Here is a 16,079-nt window from a genome sequence, read left to right as displayed (position 1 = left end):
GCTACCAACCCCGGCAGGTTCCAGAAGAGCTCGCAGCAGCGGCTGTCAGGGCTCGGCCTCGTCCTCCTCCAGCACCTCCTCGTCGACTTCCCTGCGGTCGTCCACGCTGCTGGGGCAGACGCGCTCGGGCACGGTGCGCACCAGGGGCAGGCCCAGGCCCTGGTGCACGGCGTCCACGGTCCGCTGGTTCACGTAGTAGGACATGTTGGCAGGTGGCACCCGCTTCCGCATCTCCTCCAGGTACCTGTAGGCCTGAGTTGGGACAGCGATCACCGGTTTAGTGCGCGCCACAGACCGAAGCCCGGAGTTTCTGGTCACCTGCCCCCGCCTTCACGGGAGGGGCCTGGGGACAACTGTCTGAGCACACAGCTGCTCTGAGAGCTGGCGGCGTCCGAAGCAGGGCTCTCACCGCTGCCGGCCATGGGCAGCTCTCCCAGCTGACCAGGAAGGTCCCGGAGCGGCTGGGGCTCGGGGACTCAGATGTTGGGGGCCGTGCGCCCTGGAGGACACCTGAGGGAAGGAGCTATTCCCGCCGGATTCTGCTGCTCGGGCAGGCGCCAGACGTACGCCATCTGTCTGGTTCCCTCTGGCTAAGCCGCAAATCTACCCCAGCTCGCTGGGCCTCTCGTTTGTACGATTCTCAGTCGTGAGCCAGTAAACCATGGAACTATCAGTGGTCTTCCTGTGGTTCTGCCGGTGGGACTGTGTGGGAGAGCCTGGGCGGGAGGGATCTGAGCCTCCCACGGAGCACCGCGCTCACACCTGTCCGCATCTGCCCGTGTCTGCTCACACCTGTCCAAGCCTGCTCACACCTGTCCACCCCTGCCCGCATCTGCTCACACCTGTCCAAGCCTGCCCGTGTCTGCTCACACCTGTCCACGCCTGCTCACACCTGTCTACCCCTGCCCGCATCTGCTCACACCTGTCCAAGCCTGCCCGTGTCTGCTCACACCTGTCCACGCCTGCTCACACCTGTCCACCCCTGCCCGCGTCTGCTCACACCTGTCCAAGCCTGCCCGTGTCTGCTCACACCTGCCCACTCCTGTCCATACCTGCCAACGCCTGCCCACGCCTGCTCACCTCCCTACACCTGTCTAAGCCTGCCCACGCCTGCCCACACCTGTCCACGCCTGCCCAGGCCTGCCCACACCTGCTATGCAGGCTCACACCTGCCTATACGCACCCACGTGTCCACACATGCCTGTGCGCGCACCTGTCCACGCCTGCTGTGCCCGCCCGCACCTAAGCACGAGCTGGCTTCTAACGCTTACCACCAAGGTACACTTTACATCAGTTCAGATGCGATCAAAACTTCCAGGAGCTTAAAACTTTTTTTTAAATAAGGAATGATCAGATCTTAGTGTTTCTTTTTTAAAGATTTTATGTATTTACTTTGAGAGACTGCATGAACCCGAGCAGGGGAAGCCGGCCCGATGCGGGGCTCCATCCCAGGTCCCTGGGATCATGACCTGAGCTGGGGCAGATGCCCAACGACTGGGCCACCCAGGCGCCCCAAATCCCAGTATTTCTTTAAACATGGTAAAACTTTCAGAGCAATTTTAATTTGGGTGGATAGAATTAAGACGTAAAAATTAGACATAAAGAGGCTCCTGGGTGGCTCAGTCGGTGAAGCGGCTGCCTTTGGCTCAGGTCATGATCTCAGGGTCCTGAGACGGAGCCCCACCATGGGCTCCCTACCAGCGGGGAGCCTGCTTCTCCCTCTCCCCCTGCCGCTCCCCCCGCTTGTGTTCTCTTGCTCTGTCAAAGAAGTAAACAAAATCTTTTAAAAAGAAAGAGATAAAGATGAAAATAGAAAAGTAAGTGGTGCTTGTGGGAGGAACGTACGCCGGGCAGAGTGCAAGTCCCGGGCGTTCTCAAGCGAGGCGGGGAGACCCCCACACAGGAGGCGGCTGCCTGCTGTGAGCCAGGCACTGTGCTGGGTGCCAGGACCCAGGTACAAAGCAGGGTTTGGAGCTCTGGGGACTAGAGAGAATTTAGGGGTGGGGTCCAGAAGCACGGGGCCGGTGGAGACCATGGTGCAGGGTGGTGCCCCCTGTGTGTAGAGCTGGTTCCTCAATGGGCAAGGCAGCCGGTTCCACAAGGAAGCACGGCCACCAGACCCAGATGGACAGCGACGAAGAGAAGTGCTCCAGGCCGTCCAGGCCGAAGAGGACTCCCGCTGTGCAGAGTCAGGGGCATCAGGCCTTGGCTCTGGTGGCGGCTCTGGTGATATGAGTGCAAGGGACAGTGGGAGACACGGAGCAGGGACAGGGGCCTTCCTTCCCCACCACAGGACGCCTGGCCTGTCTACCTCCTCGCCACTCACAGGTCTGTTTCTTCTAAGTTAAAGTTGCTAAATCCTATAGGCTCCAAACAAGGGTTGAGATAGCAAAGAATCCGGTGAAATCACGAAGAGTGATTTTTCTATTAGTGTTGAGCAAGCAAACAGTCTGAGTCCAATTTTGTGTTTCTTCTCCAAAACAGAAGGAAGCCCGCTCAGAGATTTGGAGATGCTTCCTCCTGGCAGCAGAGGGTCAGTGAGTGGACATGGGAGGGGCCCAAGAGGGGGCGAGCAGCAGGCCAGGGAGCGAGGAGTCACTCGCGGTGCTGACCTGCGGGCCACGGCACCACGCACGGGCCGCAGTCCCAGGCGCCCTGGAGGCCAAGGCCCGGTGCCGCCGGCCTGGCTCACCAGCCACGTTTCTGAAACTGAGTCATCGGTAGGTGTTTTACAAGCGCTCAGGAGAAGGTGAGGGGCTCCCTGAGGCCGGCCTAGTCTCTCCGGGAGCTGTCTGCTCTGGACCCGGGAGGGTGCCCGCAGGATGCCCTTGAAACAAAGGAGAACTACAGCCGGGGGGATTGGCGACTTCTTATGTTGGTAACGAGGATGGTGAACACGGAGAGAGGCTTCTGTGGGGGCAGAGGACGGTCACAGACCAGCCCTCCCCCACGCAGGGACGTGCCGGGTGCTGGGAAGCAGGGAGGGGGTGCGGGGACTTCCTGCTCCCGTAGCTCCTGCCTGAAGGGAGGCCCAGTCAGGGCCGCTGGGGGAAGCTGACTGGCACACAGAAAACCCACCCTTCGGGCTTGAAGAACCAGAATCAGAACTGGGGTCAATCAGAGCAGCCGGAAATGAGGAGACGTCGGAAAAGAGAGAGTCCCAGAGGGGAGCCCACGCCTGGGAACGGGCGCTGCTCTCCGGTCCAGTCGGCACGCTGCCTGAGGTGCGGACGGGGCCGACTTCGAGCCGAGCCCAAGCTAGAATACGGAGTGGCGACTCGTGCGGCGGCCCGCCACGGTGGGGGTGGGGGTGGGGTGGGGGTGGGGGGGGGTGGGGTCGGGGGGGCGGAGAGCTAAGCCTCAGATGAGTGAGAAGGTGCTGGAAGGAAGACAGGAAGAAGAAACAAGCAAGCACACTCTTTGGAGGAACGTAACAGAACCGTCTCCGCTGGTTTAGCCGCGGTGTCTGGGACAGAAAAGACTTGCTAGACGTGAGCCGCCCCAGGAAGGCGTGAGCTAACATGAGACCGGCCGAACGACGGGAACTAACTGGACAAACCCAGAGGCTGGCGGGGGGCAAACTGTGATGTCAGGGGACACGTCGGGGCGGGAGCGAGACTTGCGTCGGAGTAGACGGTGCACAAGACGCGTGAACTGGAAGCAACAGCAAAAGCAACTGCCAAAAACGAAAATCAGGGGAAATTCTGGATAAAAAAGGGGGAAGAGAACCAGATGAGCTAGGAGACAGTCCACACAAGTTACTGGTGTTCCGGTGGGAGGGGCGAGGGATGGGAGGCAACGACCCGCAGGCAGACTGGAGGAAAGGCCGGCAGGTCGTTGCTGCTCCAGGAAAGGCACGTGGGATTCAGAGGCCGCGACCAACGTAAGACCACCAAGCTGAACAAGACGAGGGGCAGGACGTGGGCGCTCCGGGAGGACGTGAGTCTACGAGCAGGCACTCCACGCCGCCAGCCCCGGAGAGAAGGCACCCGTAAACCACGAGACACGGCCCACATGCGCGGGCAGAGACGGGGAAGCACACCTGTGCGGCCGTGCGGGTGCCCGGGACCCTGTCTGTGTTTGTCAGTGCGACTGGCAGGGGGCTGTGGTTGCTTAGGCCTGGGGATGTTCCCGCGCAGGCCCAGGTGGCCCGAGACTGTCTGGGGGCCCCGCCTCCCCCTGCATAGGGAGTGCGGCTAGATCTGCTCCAGGGACTCCAGCTAAACGCCAGCTGCCAAGACGAGAGCAAGGGCAGAAACGGTCAGTCCATCCCGCTGGCCTCCACGACGCTAAGGAGACCTGGAAATGTGTAAAACAGGCCTACTTTCCCCACTCCATTTCTCTGTTTTGGAAAATATAGAAATATAAAAGTTGTTTTAACGGAAATGTTATTTATGTCAACATGCGGTGGGTTTACTTTCCAGGGGCTCCGTTTTATTGTTTCACAACACACAGCGTCACGTCACCCCACACGGGTAACGTCCCAGTGCGAGCGGGTCCCGAGACCAAAATGTTTGGGAACCGCTCCACTGAAAGGAATCTCGAAATCCTTGCACAGAGAAAGCTCCAGGCCCGGCTCGGCTCAGTCACGCGCCCTATCAAACTCTGAAGGAGGACGCGCCCCAGCGCTACATGAACGCTCTCAGACAACACGGGAGTGGCCAGAGCGTGTGGCCCAAAGAACCTTGACACCAACCACGAAAGAGAGCCCAAAAGAGAAACCAAAGGAAAGTCAGGCAGTCTCTGAAAATGAGAAGCGCGCTAGCCGTGCCACCTCGCCATCCGCCCTGAGTGTCCAGCCCAGGATTCGCGAACTAAGGGGGAAGGGGAGGATGCGTGCCGTTCACGTGTCGCTCAGAAAGATACCCATTCCGTGTACGAAACGTCGAATAGAAGGAAGACACGCGAACAGAATGGATAAACAAACGTGACAAAATGCCGGGAACCGCGGAATCTGGGAAAGGAACCTGCAGCTTCTGATCTTCTTGTTTATGTCTCAGTTTGAAATTATTTCAAAAGAAAAAAGCCTAAAGAGCCAAATACAGAGACAGGAGAAGTACCTCTTCACCGTGAGCCCCCGGCCCCCTCGGGCTGAGAGGGTGGGGACCGCCAGCGGCAGCTCCCCCCACCCCGCCCGGCTCTCCCCGAGCCCTGCGAGGGCCTCACCGTCTGGAAGTCGTCGGCCTGCAGAAAGTGCTGCACCAGGAAGCCGCAGACGTCCCCGACGCGGATGGTGCTGTCCAGCTCGGGCTCCTCCAGCAGCAGCTCGCACTGCCGGACCGCCTCCTTGGGGTCCTCGGCGTACGTCCTGCCGAGAGTGGAGCCGGTGGAGCCCGAGCCCAGAACCCTGCCACGGGTCAGGGGCTGCGGAGCCCCTGGCACTGGCAGGATGGAACTCTCATGAAGTGCGCTCCCGTGAATTAAACAAATCCTCTAATGACTTCCTTCGCAAACTGATTCACCGGATAAAAACGTCCTGGTCGCTCGCAGTCCCGGTACCGCACTAGACTCAGCCTGTCACCCCCGTCCCTGCTGGTTACCAGTCTGGAGCGGGCACCGTGCCGCAGGGGGACTTGGGGCAGGGGTGAGCATGAGCACAGGCAGCGCAGGGACGCGCTCCACAGGGCACTCGCGGGTCTGCCACAGAGCAGCGTGTGCCGGGGAGCGACCTGGGGGAGGGACCCTCGGGCCTCGGTCCGGGTGGGGACTGCAGTCACCGGGGCAGGGACGTGTCAAGCTCCAGGTTTGTGGAATTCCCCAGGAGGAGCTCAGCAAGGGGGCGGCAACACATGGTCCACGTGTTGTACTTAGGGCCTGCGGGACTCCTGTGCTCTTGCTCCCTGCCAGCGAAGCCAGGCCTGGTCCGCGGCCGGGAGGGGAGCCTGGGGGCCGCGTGTCCCTGCCTCCCCGTGCCGCCGCGCACACACCTGCGGGCCTGGATGAACCGCTTCACCAGCGTCATCTTGCTCTGCAGCTGAGCCAGCTTGGTCTCCTGGTCCAGGGGGCTCTTGGCCTTGGCCTTGGACAGGCACTTGTAGGCCTCCGTCAGCGCCCCGTGGGCTTTGTCGTAGTTCTGGTACTCGTCGATCTCCACCTGCACAGATGAGCCCCGTCAGCACGGATGAGCCCCCTGGGGCCCCAGCACCCTCCCGGGGGGTCCTGGCCCTGGAAGGAGGGTCTGTACCTGGGCGCAGGCGTCGTAGAAGCCGGCCAGCAGGTCGAGGGCCCGGCCCTTGGTGTAGAAGCTGATGATGTTCTTCATGATCTCCGGCTCCTTCCGCCAGTCCAGGGACTGCAGGTAGTTGGCGGCCATGATGTAGATTTCCTTCTGCCTCGAGACGCCCGCAAAGAACACGATCTTCTCCGTGTCCCCCGACTTCAGCAGCGCCCTCATGGCCTAGCGGAGGGAGGGGGGAGGAAGAGCGAGCCCCCTCCCCCCTCGCTCAGGCGGGATGTCGCCACTAGAGGGAGCTCGGGGCTCCTCTGTCCGCGCAGGGCCCTGGGAAGCCGCTGCCCAGGAGGGTGAGCCCCGGCAGCAGGCCCCGCCCCACCCCGCCCGGGCCGGCGGCGCCCACCTTCAGCTTGTTCCCCGCCTGCGTGTACTTCTTGGTGGCCAGGTGGTAGCTGCCCTGGCGCATGCAGCAGTCGGCGATCTGCTCCAGCAGCTGGCGCCGGGACTCCTCCGACAGGTCCTTGGAACCCCTGGACACAGTCATCTTCTCGGCCATGTCCTCTGTGATGGTCATGTTCTGCTCCACGCAAAGCTGCAGGGCCTCGTGGTACTGCAAGCCGGGAAGGGGCGGTGAGAGCGGGGTGCGGGGCGGGGCAGGCCCTCAGCCCCCGGGCAGCCCCTGCCCACAGCCCGGTCGCCCGCCCTGGGGCAGGGACGGGCCAACACTCATACACTGACTCTCACGCTGTTCATGCCCTGAAATGCCACGAGGGGAACGTGGAGTCCTGGAAAATGTGTTGGTTGAGGGAGGAAAGAAACCAGAAATTAATTTCCTTCTGCAGTTCGCTTCAAATTTTCAAGCTAAGGGCTTTGATGAGTCTTCTTGAAAATTGAAGGGAAATTTTACAGCCTTCACTCAAGAACCGGTCTTGCACAGACAGAGGATGTCTTGAGGCCGTGTCCTCTCCATCGGTCAGGAGCCACGTGGGACCCAGCACAGCGACAACGCCGGGGCCCTCGGTGGCCGCCCCTGCGGCAGGGAGGGCCTTCTTTACGCGGGGACAGCGGCGGGCGGGTGCCACCCACGTGTACAGTCCCGCTGAGGACGGATCCCGAGGACGGAAGTGCTGGGTCGAGGGGCCTGTGAGCTCTCCTGGAGACGGGCGCTGCGCTCACACCTAGCCCGAGCATCTGCTCCCACGGCCCCCTGTGGCCTGCTGACCTCCCACCTTCACTGGTCTAACGCAGGACAAGTGGGACTTCGCGAGTGTCCATCTGTGCGCGTCCGTGGAGCGGGCCGTGTCCGATGCGCTGGGTCCGCCCGCAGCTCCTTCTTAGAATAAACCGTCCACAGTCTTTGCCCTGTCCTTTGAGTGGCTGCCAGATTTCTTACTGGTTCACAGGAACTCCATACCTATTACGAATATTACACTTCGGGACGGAGGTAGGATACATTTTTCCCCCCATTATTTATCCTAACTTTTTTATGGTGTTTTTCCCATGTGTGATTTTCAGGTTTACGTTTGGCTGAATGGATCAGTCCTTCCCGTCGGCATTTGGGTTTTGAATCCTACTTAGAAGGTGGCTTTCTTCTCTCGAGGTCGTACAAGACATCACGGTTTCCAGGGGAGCGGGGCTGTGTGGCTGACACACAGCTCAGGCCACCTGGAACCAGCTGGGACGTGACTTACCTTGGTGCTTTCCCAGCAGCGGCCGGGGGCCTCGACCCCTTCACCGGATGCTCGTGTTCCGCCCGCTGCTTTTCTGCTGACCCGTAAGCCTGGTCATGCTCCGACCCCCATTATCCTCCCTGTCATATATTTTACGATCTGGGGGCTTAATCACCTCTGCTCATCTTCCTCCAGAGCTCTCCCGGCTGTTCCGGCTTGTCTGGTTTTCACGATGAAACTACAGAATCCACTTATCTGGTGTTTCTCCTGGGGTCAGATTAGGTCTGGGCTGCCTTGGGGAGGCCGCACGTGTGCATGGGCTGGTCTTTCTAGAACACGTGCTCAGGAATTCTTGGGTGGCTCACCCAGGAAACACTCAACTGTAAGCACGATTCTGGTTTCAGCGAGAGAGGCCTTTTAATTCGGACAGGCTAATTTTGCATGACTAACCATCTTCTACGTCTCCATTCAGTGGCTATCCGGGAGAATCTTTCTACAGTGCTGGCGAGGACGCGGGGCATCGGGACGCCATGCACGGCTGGCAGGGGCACGCTGGGGCAGCCGCGTGGAAGGCCGTCCCGCACACAGCAAGAACGGTTACCAGATGACCTGGCAGTTTGAGTTCTGGGTAAACACCCAAAAGAACTGAAAGCAGGGCTCTCAAGAGATACGTGTCCACGCGTGTCCAAAGCAACACTATGCACAAGAGTCAAGAGGTAGAGGCCACACAGTGTCCACAGATGGGCAGACCCTGGGCAGCATGCACACGAGGCAGCATCGCGCAGCCTTAGAAAGGAAGGACATTCTGGGGGCACCTGGGTGGCTCAGTGGGTTAAGCCTCTGCCTTCAGCTCAGGTCATGATCTCAGGGTCCTGGGATCGAGCCCCACATCGGGCTCTCTGCTCAGCAGGGAGCCTGCTTCCCCCACCTCTCTGCCTGCCTCTCTGCCTACTTGTGACCTCTCTCTGTCAAATAAATAAATAAAATCTTTAAAAAAAAAAAAAAGGAAGGACATTCTGGGGGCACCTGGGTGGCTCTATCGGTCAGGTGTCTGACTCTCCATTTCCACTCAGGTCGTGAGATCAAGCCCCGCATCAGGCTCTGCCCTCAGCAGGGGGTCTGCTCGGGTCTGTCTCCCTTTCCCTCTGCCGCTCCCATTTGCACACACGTGCTCTCTTCTCAAAAAAAAAACAACGAAGGGCACTCTGCCACCTGCTACCATAAGGATGAAGCCTGACGACGTGACGTTCAGGGAAGCAAGCCGGACTCAAGACAAATCCTGTGTGATTCCAGGTACAATGGTCCTTGGCGTGGTCCCACGCGCGCACACACACACACACACACAGAAGGGGGAGCTGGGAGCGGCTGGGAAGCTGGGGAGCGGCTGGGGAGCTGGCTTTTGGTGGGGCAGCGTTTCAGCTTTGCAAGATGAAAACGGGCACGGAGACGGTTCTCACCACAGTGCGGACGCACTCAGTGACACTGAGCCGTACCCTTAATAAACAGCGACGATGGTGACTTACGCGGCACGTGCGTCTTACCACGCTGCACCTCCCTGCTGTGGGGTCGCGAAAGGGGCGGCGAGCGGCCCCTGGACCGGCTGTGCACGGTGAGCCTGTTCCTAGTGCTCCTTCGCCAGGGCAGGCGGGAGCCACGGGCCTCTTGGGAAATCGTAACCGTGAGAGATGGTAAAGCCAGGCCCCGAGTCTGGAAAAGGCGGCCCCCGGGCCTCAGGGCCGGAGTGGGTGCCGACCGGGGACTCCCAACCGTACCTTCTTCGCGGCCAGCAGCAGCTCGACCGCCTTCTCGTACTGGCTGTGCTCGATGAAGAAGTCAGAGCAGCGGGCCAGCAGGGCGGGGTCCGAGCGCTCGTCCAGGTCCTCTGCCACGAGCTGCAGGGCCGCGAACTGCTGGGTGGCGAAGGCCAGCTCCAGGGCCTTGGAGAAGTGGCCGGCCTGCGGACAGGAGGCGTCTGAGCCGCCGCCCAAGCCCCGGGCCCCGAGAAGGCCCGAGAGGCCCCGGCGTGCCCGCCCTCGCTCACCTTGTGGTACAACATGACCGCCCTGTCCATGTGCTCGCCCTTGTCCTCGTAGTAGAGCGCCGCCTCAGTCATGTCCTCGGGCGAGCTCAGCAGGGCCAGGTTCATGAGCTGGTCATCCAGGCCATTCTCCTGTGGGGGACAGTGGACGCCCAAGGCTTCCTGTGCGGGCTTGCTAAGGGAGCCACGGGGGAGCCCGCCACCCCAACTCGGGCACGCCGCTGGCCCACGTGACGTCGGCTTCTTTCTTTCTGAACATTTCATCTGTTTGAGGGAGAGTGAGAACGAGCGAGCACAGGCAGGAGAAGTGGCAGGCAAAGGGAAAGAGAGAAGCCAACACCCACTAGGCGGGGAGCCTGACCTGGGATTCGATTCCAGGACCCTGACCCAAAGGCAGACACTTAACGACTGAGGCACTCATGTGCTCCCGTGATGCTGGTTTCTAACCAGTGTCAGACGGCCACCAGAATTTGGGGGCCTCCTTCTCTTTCCATTAACAGAACACAGGTCTCCGAGCCCTGGGCTGGGACACGTCCATGCATGCAGAACATCCTTCTTGCTGCTTGCAGGCCACGAGCCACGAGCCAGCCCGCGTGCTTGCAGGAGAGCCGTGGAAGCCGAAGGGCTTCTCGGCGGCTCTTCACGAAGCCCCTGGGGGCGGAGACCGGGGCAGCAGCGGCAGTCACTCCAACAGGAGCGCTGAGCGAACGGGCCACTGGGGGAGGGGACGTGGCGCCCACGTGCAGCTCTCTAGGGGCCCCTCTGCCCGCCTGCGTGGCGTGGACCGGCCGGGGCTGCGTGGCCGCCGGCACCTACCTTGCAGAGGCGGATGGCGTTGTTGAAAGCCTGCGCCCGCGAGTAGAACTGCACAGCCTGCCTCACCTCGGCCTGGCTCTCGTACTGCCGGGCCAGGTGGTAGGACGCCGCCCAGCTGCCGCTCTCGTTGGCGATCGCAGCAGCCTGGAGAGAGAGCAGGGAGCCCTGGCGCTCTGTCTGCGCCTCCCCGTGCCCCGCGGGCCCCGAGACGCCCCCACCTTCTGAATGTTGCCCTGGAAGCAGTGGATGCGGACCAGGGAGAAGTAGTCCTCCGCCAGCTCGTAGCAGCGCAGCGCCGCGTCCATCTCGGCCTGGCTCTCCAGGTACTGGGCCCACCACCGCCACAGGGTCCTGCGACGAGCCCACCAGCCCCGCTCAGGGCCTGCGGCCGGTGGAAACGATCCCCGGGTCCCCAACGCCACCCTCGCCGCATATTCATGCGGCCAGCAGCGAGGACGGAGCGTGCCGGCTGGCTGGCTCGGCCAGGACTGAGGTCCCGGGGTCTGGACAGGCCTCACCCTGGTAGGCTGGGGAGCAGCTCCCAGGGAGGGATCGGTGCCCCCACTTTCCCACGGGAAGCGACGGAGGGAGGCTCCCAGCCCCAACCCAAACCCAGGCCCGCCCGCCGGCCTCCAGCAGCGACACTCACTTGTCCCTCGTCTTACTGATGTACATTTCCAGCGACTGCAGGTCCTCCGACAGCATCCTGGGCACCTCGAAGCGGTGGGTGTCTGACTTCTCGTAGCTGTGAGAGAAGAGAAACAGCGGCTTCTCCCCACGGTCTCAACCTATGTCGGCCCCAGCGGGTCACGGCGCTGCGGTGCTACAGCCAGTGACCCCGGGCCTGGAGAGCCGAAACCCGGCGCCGGCTGGGAGGCGGGCTGTGTCTGAGGTTCTCCCGGTGAGAGCGAGCTCAAGCTCCCCCTGCACACCCAGAGGCCACCACCTTCCCGGAGGCAGTGCCTCATCGAGAAGCTTCCTCTAAGGGCTTCTACGGCCTCACTGGGGCGGAGGAAGAAGCCGGAGTAAGCGGGCCCTCCCCAGCTCAGTCCGGACGGGGCCCCGTGCTCACTAGCTGAGGGCCAGGCCGCGGTCAGCACTGGCCTCCAGGTGCCTGGCGTAGTTGTAGTAGGTAGCCCGCAGGTGGATACGGTCGTGGAGCTCCGCGACCTCCACGGCCTTCTGCCACTGGTCAGAGGCCTGGTACAGCTTGTTCACGAGGTCGTAGCGCCCGCACTTCCTATACAACTGCTCCGCGTCCTCCTGGAGACGGGACAGCGTGCATCGGCCCTCGGGCTCCGGAACAGAGGCCCCCGCAGGCAGCGACGCTACACGCCACCGCAGCTCTCCGACCTACGGCGTCGGCTGGAAGGCTGGGGGCTGCCCGGCCCGCCGGGGAGGAGACCCCGCCTGCCGCGGCATCTCGTGGATGAGGAGCTGACTCGGGGGTCTGCCCGCCCCCTCCCCGCCTGGTCCCCTAGGTTCTCGCGCTGCCGTGAGCCCATGCACGGGCAGGAGATGGGGAGGACACCGGAGAGGGGAGAGGCCTCACTTTGCTTTCCGGCTCCAACTCCCTCAGGGGGGTTTCTGTTCCTTGCCACCGCATGGCCCAGACCCACGTATGCCAGCCTGCCCTGCGGGGCCAGCGCCTGCCCCCGCCCCCTCCCCCGCTGCCCGCGCCAGGGCGGCGCCCGACTCACCAGCAGGCCCAGCTGGATGGCCAGCATGGCTACCCTGGCCTCCGGCTCCGGCTCCCGCTCGGCCTCCCGCAGCGCCCGCGCTCCCCGCGCGTGGCCCATGTTCCCCAGGCACACCTTGGCGACGTCCAGCCGCTGGGTCTTCACGCACACGCGCGCCATGTTCTCCCAGACCGCCTCGCTGTGCCGGGGACACGGCGGTCCTGTGAGTCCGCAGGCCTCGCACCCCGGCCCTGCCGCCGCCCCGACACGCACGCCCGACGGGCTTCACCAGCACAGCAGCGCGGCTCCGACCCCTCCCCAGGCGAAAGTCAGACCCTCTCAGACAGGCGTCCCACCCCCTGCCTTCCTCCCTACCATGACGGCCGCCCGCTCGGTGCCATACCTGCCAGCACCCTCTGCCGAGCCCTGGAGGCGCCCGAGCTGCCCTCCGCAGGGAACACAGGGAGAAGGTACTGTGGAGCCCTGGCCGCGAGGCCCCTGAGAACCAGTGTGCAAGGCCCAGGGTGGGGTCTGTTGGTGGGCCTGGGCTGAACGGAGGGCACTGAAGACGGTCCGGCACGTCCCCAGGACGCCGTCCTTGTGCTCCTGGGCCCTTATGGGGCTCCATGCAGCAAGGGCTGCGCCGGCCAGACATAAGCCCTTCCCTTCTCCAAATGCGTTCCGCGTGGGAGCCTTTTCCAGGACACTCCACGCCCCGGGGTATCGGGGACTCTCCCTCGCCCTCTGATGCGTCCCGAAAACAGGTGGCTGAGCTCTGCCTTTCAAGGGCAAACGCCGAGTAAGCCAAGGAACACGCAGCTGTCCCAGAGCTCTTCCCTGACCCTGTTCCCTCGTGCCTCCCTGGGCTAGCGCTGCCTGGCCTGCTGTGTGCAAGAGTGGGACGGGTCGCTGAAGGCCGGGCTGCTCCCACACCGGGCTCTGGGCCGAGCTGGGGGGTGGGAAGCGAGCCCTGGAAGAGCAGCGGGGGAGGCCCTCCCACTGGGCCGAGGCAGGGGCCTGTGAGCCCCGCCACCAGCCTCAACGCAGGACCAGGACGCAGGATGAGGAGCTCTGGGTTGGGAACAGCCGCCAGCCCCCCACAGCGCTGCCGCTTCCTGCCCCCCCGCCCGCCGCCTGCCATCTGCACCTCATCAGCACGACAGGCGCAGACGCCAGAGCACAGGGCTGCCAGGGGCCCTGCCTGAAGACGGCCCCCCGTTCTGGAAAGCCCTGTCTTGAAAGCTGCTGGAGTCGGCCACACAGGCCCCCCTTCTCAGGCCTGCCACTCAGGCTTGCGGGGTTCAGGGCCTCCCGGCCCACCACACAGCCCAAGCTTCTCTGCTCCGAGACTAAGCTCCTGCCCACCCAGCCGTCATGTGCAGGATTGGGGCAGGCACTGCACCCCCCGCCCCGCCAATCCCCCATGCCCAGCACCGGCAACTCAGGAGGACAGGAAGGGTCAGTCCTTGGGAGGTCTGGGTGCCAGGGTGGGGCCCAGGGTAACTCTTTTTTTTTTTTTTTAAAGATTTTATTTATTTATTTGACAGATCACAAGTAGGCAGAGAGGCAGGCAGAGAGAGGGGGGAAGCAGACTCCCCACTGAGCAGAGAGCCCGATGCGGGGCTCGATCCCAGGACTCTGGGATCATGACCTGAGCCGAAGGCAGAGGCTTTAACCCACTGAGCCACACAGGCGCCCCCCAAGATAACTCTTAACTTATATTCTGTACCTAGGTCTGTGGCTCCCAGCTAGAGTCTGGGGACCGTGGACGGGGCAGGGCCTCCAGACACCAGCTGGCAGGGGACCTGACAGTGGGTCCAGCAGCCATAGAAGACCACCCGGGGATAAATGACTTAAATAAACAAGGGGGGGACTGATCCCTCCAAGCGGAAGTGTTGGGAGAGCCTTGTGGGGGCGACGCACTACACTGTGTCCCTAGGGACTCTTGAGTGGTCCTAGTCCTCCTGGGAGAAGGGGGCCATGGCAGAGGGCCATGGGGGCCCCCTGGAGCCCCCAGGAGGCTGGAGCAGAGACGGGGGCAGGACACAGGCCGAGGAGAGAAGGCAGTGGCAAGAACGCAGTTGACGCATTTGCTGCCAACTGTGCCGGGAGAAATGCTGAAGTAGGCCAAACCCTCAGGGAGTGCAAGGGTAGACGACTCCCCAAAGACCCCTGTCTTGTAGGGACATAGGCTTGGTGGTGCGGGGGGCCGTGCCTTGCCCACGGCAGGTGCAGAGCCCCCTACGGACATGTGATCCCTAGTGATGGGGGCCGGGGCGTATTTCTGCTGTTCTGATTTTGTAATAATCAGGACAGGCTAAAAATGGGCTGTGTTGAGACCACGCATGTGTCCCCAGACCTGGTTCTTTCCCTAGCCTGGTTTGATCAAGGCTGGTGACGGACCAAGTCTTTTTGAAGGTTGTATCAACTTGAGAGAGAAACAGCACGTGCTCGAGCAGGGAGGGGCCGAGGCGGCGGCCGGGGGTAAGAATTCAAGCTGATGCAGCACTGGGCACAGAGCCCGCCGCGGGGCTCGACCCCACGACCCCACGATCACAACCTGAGTAGAAACCGAGAGCTGGATGCTCAGCCCACGGAGCCCCCCAGGTGCCCCTCTAATGCACCTCATGTGTGCGACTCCAGGCATCTGATCGCTCTTGAGAGAGGACAGCGCAGCGGACGTTAGTGACTTCAGAATGTAACTCCTGCCCATTTAACGATCACCAGTTGCCATCAAATGAGCTGTAAAATTAAGAACCACCCCCCCAAAACGAAAAAAACCTACAAAGTAACGGGCTGAGGCTTCCAAGGCACAGGGGCCGCTGTGTCAGAGGTTCCCGAAGCTCCAGAAGCAGGAGGTGAGTGAGGGGCAGGCAAGCCGAGGGGACCAGGCCAGTCCCACTACGCTGGCCTCATCTTGCCGCCTGTCACCTGGGCAGGTGTGTGGCCTCCCTGCACCCCAGACTCCTCGTCTGTGACGAGGGCGCCAGACGGAGAGCGGGCAGCTCGGAGCCCGAGGCTCTGACCGGACAGCATCCGGGACGTGCATGCTAGAAGCAGGAGTGCGGCGGCCTTTCTCTCTGTGCACAGCCACTTCGGGACCGCAGCTGGGCGTGGCATCTGAGGGTCAGCACCGCCCCTGACCTGCGTGTCCGCACGTGCAAAAGGGACTGAGCTCCCTCATCGGGACATGCGGTCAGCACGATCACAGCCCAGGCCACAAACCCCATTCCCTCCACCCTCGGGCCTCGCTGGGGGACCTGCACTGCGGGGCCAGGACGCCCCCTCCTGCACCTCCCTCCAGGACCACGCTCTGGCCTGCCAGTTCTGTGGGTGCAGGCCCTGATCCGCCCATCTGGGTGGCAAGTGGGGGCCTCCACACTGTGCCCGGCCATGTCGTCCGCTGTCCGTGAACCCCTGTGACCAGGGCAGGCCCCGGGGCACCTACATGCCGGGGGAACCACGAGATGGCTGTGGGTGACCGGCCACCCATGCCCCGCCCACTCAGGCCCCGGGCCCCGGCAGGAGCGTGCCCCGTGGGGACCACCTGCCTCCGTGGCTGCTCTGGAGTACCTGAGCGCAGAGCTGCTGGGGGGACAGACAGGTGGGACCGTGGGTCGGCTCTGGGCAGGCACCCGGGCCTTCCCTTTCGGAAAGGAAGGCGGGGAGGCCAGGGGAGGAGGGTCCGGGAGCAGGAGCCGAGA

General features: G+C 62.7%; 1 protein-coding gene and 1 non-coding gene across 2 annotated transcripts in view; one reads left to right on the top strand and one right to left on the bottom strand.

The window, feature by feature from the left end:
- Positions 1-43: 43 nt before the first annotated feature.
- IFT140 (intraflagellar transport 140) overlaps positions 44-16,079 on the bottom strand; it is a 71,753-nt gene continuing 55,717 nt past the window's right edge. The window contains exons 20-31 of the mRNA XM_045993683.1: positions 12,397-12,574; positions 11,769-11,959; positions 11,346-11,441; positions 10,915-11,047; positions 10,697-10,840; positions 9,884-10,012; positions 9,615-9,797; positions 6,576-6,782; positions 6,185-6,397; positions 5,928-6,094; positions 5,167-5,308; positions 44-252 (exon numbers count right to left, since the gene is read on the bottom strand). Of these exons, the coding sequence (XP_045849639.1) occupies positions 46-252; positions 5,167-5,308; positions 5,928-6,094; positions 6,185-6,397; positions 6,576-6,782; positions 9,615-9,797; positions 9,884-10,012; positions 10,697-10,840; positions 10,915-11,047; positions 11,346-11,441; positions 11,769-11,959; positions 12,397-12,574 (1,990 nt within the window). The 3' untranslated portion in view covers positions 44-45. The remainder of the gene's footprint in view (positions 253-5,166; positions 5,309-5,927; positions 6,095-6,184; positions 6,398-6,575; positions 6,783-9,614; positions 9,798-9,883; positions 10,013-10,696; positions 10,841-10,914; positions 11,048-11,345; positions 11,442-11,768; positions 11,960-12,396; positions 12,575-16,079) is intronic.
- On the top strand, positions 14,650-14,778 carry LOC123934318. Its single transcript, XR_006816783.1, has one exon. It is a non-coding gene; the product is annotated as a small nucleolar RNA SNORA72 (small nucleolar RNA).

This window comes from Meles meles, chromosome 21, assembly GCF_922984935.1.
Source record: "Meles meles chromosome 21, mMelMel3.1 paternal haplotype, whole genome shotgun sequence".
Lineage (NCBI taxonomy): Eukaryota > Metazoa > Chordata > Mammalia > Carnivora > Mustelidae > Meles > Meles meles.
This window is presented reverse-complemented; position numbering and strand designations above follow the sequence as displayed.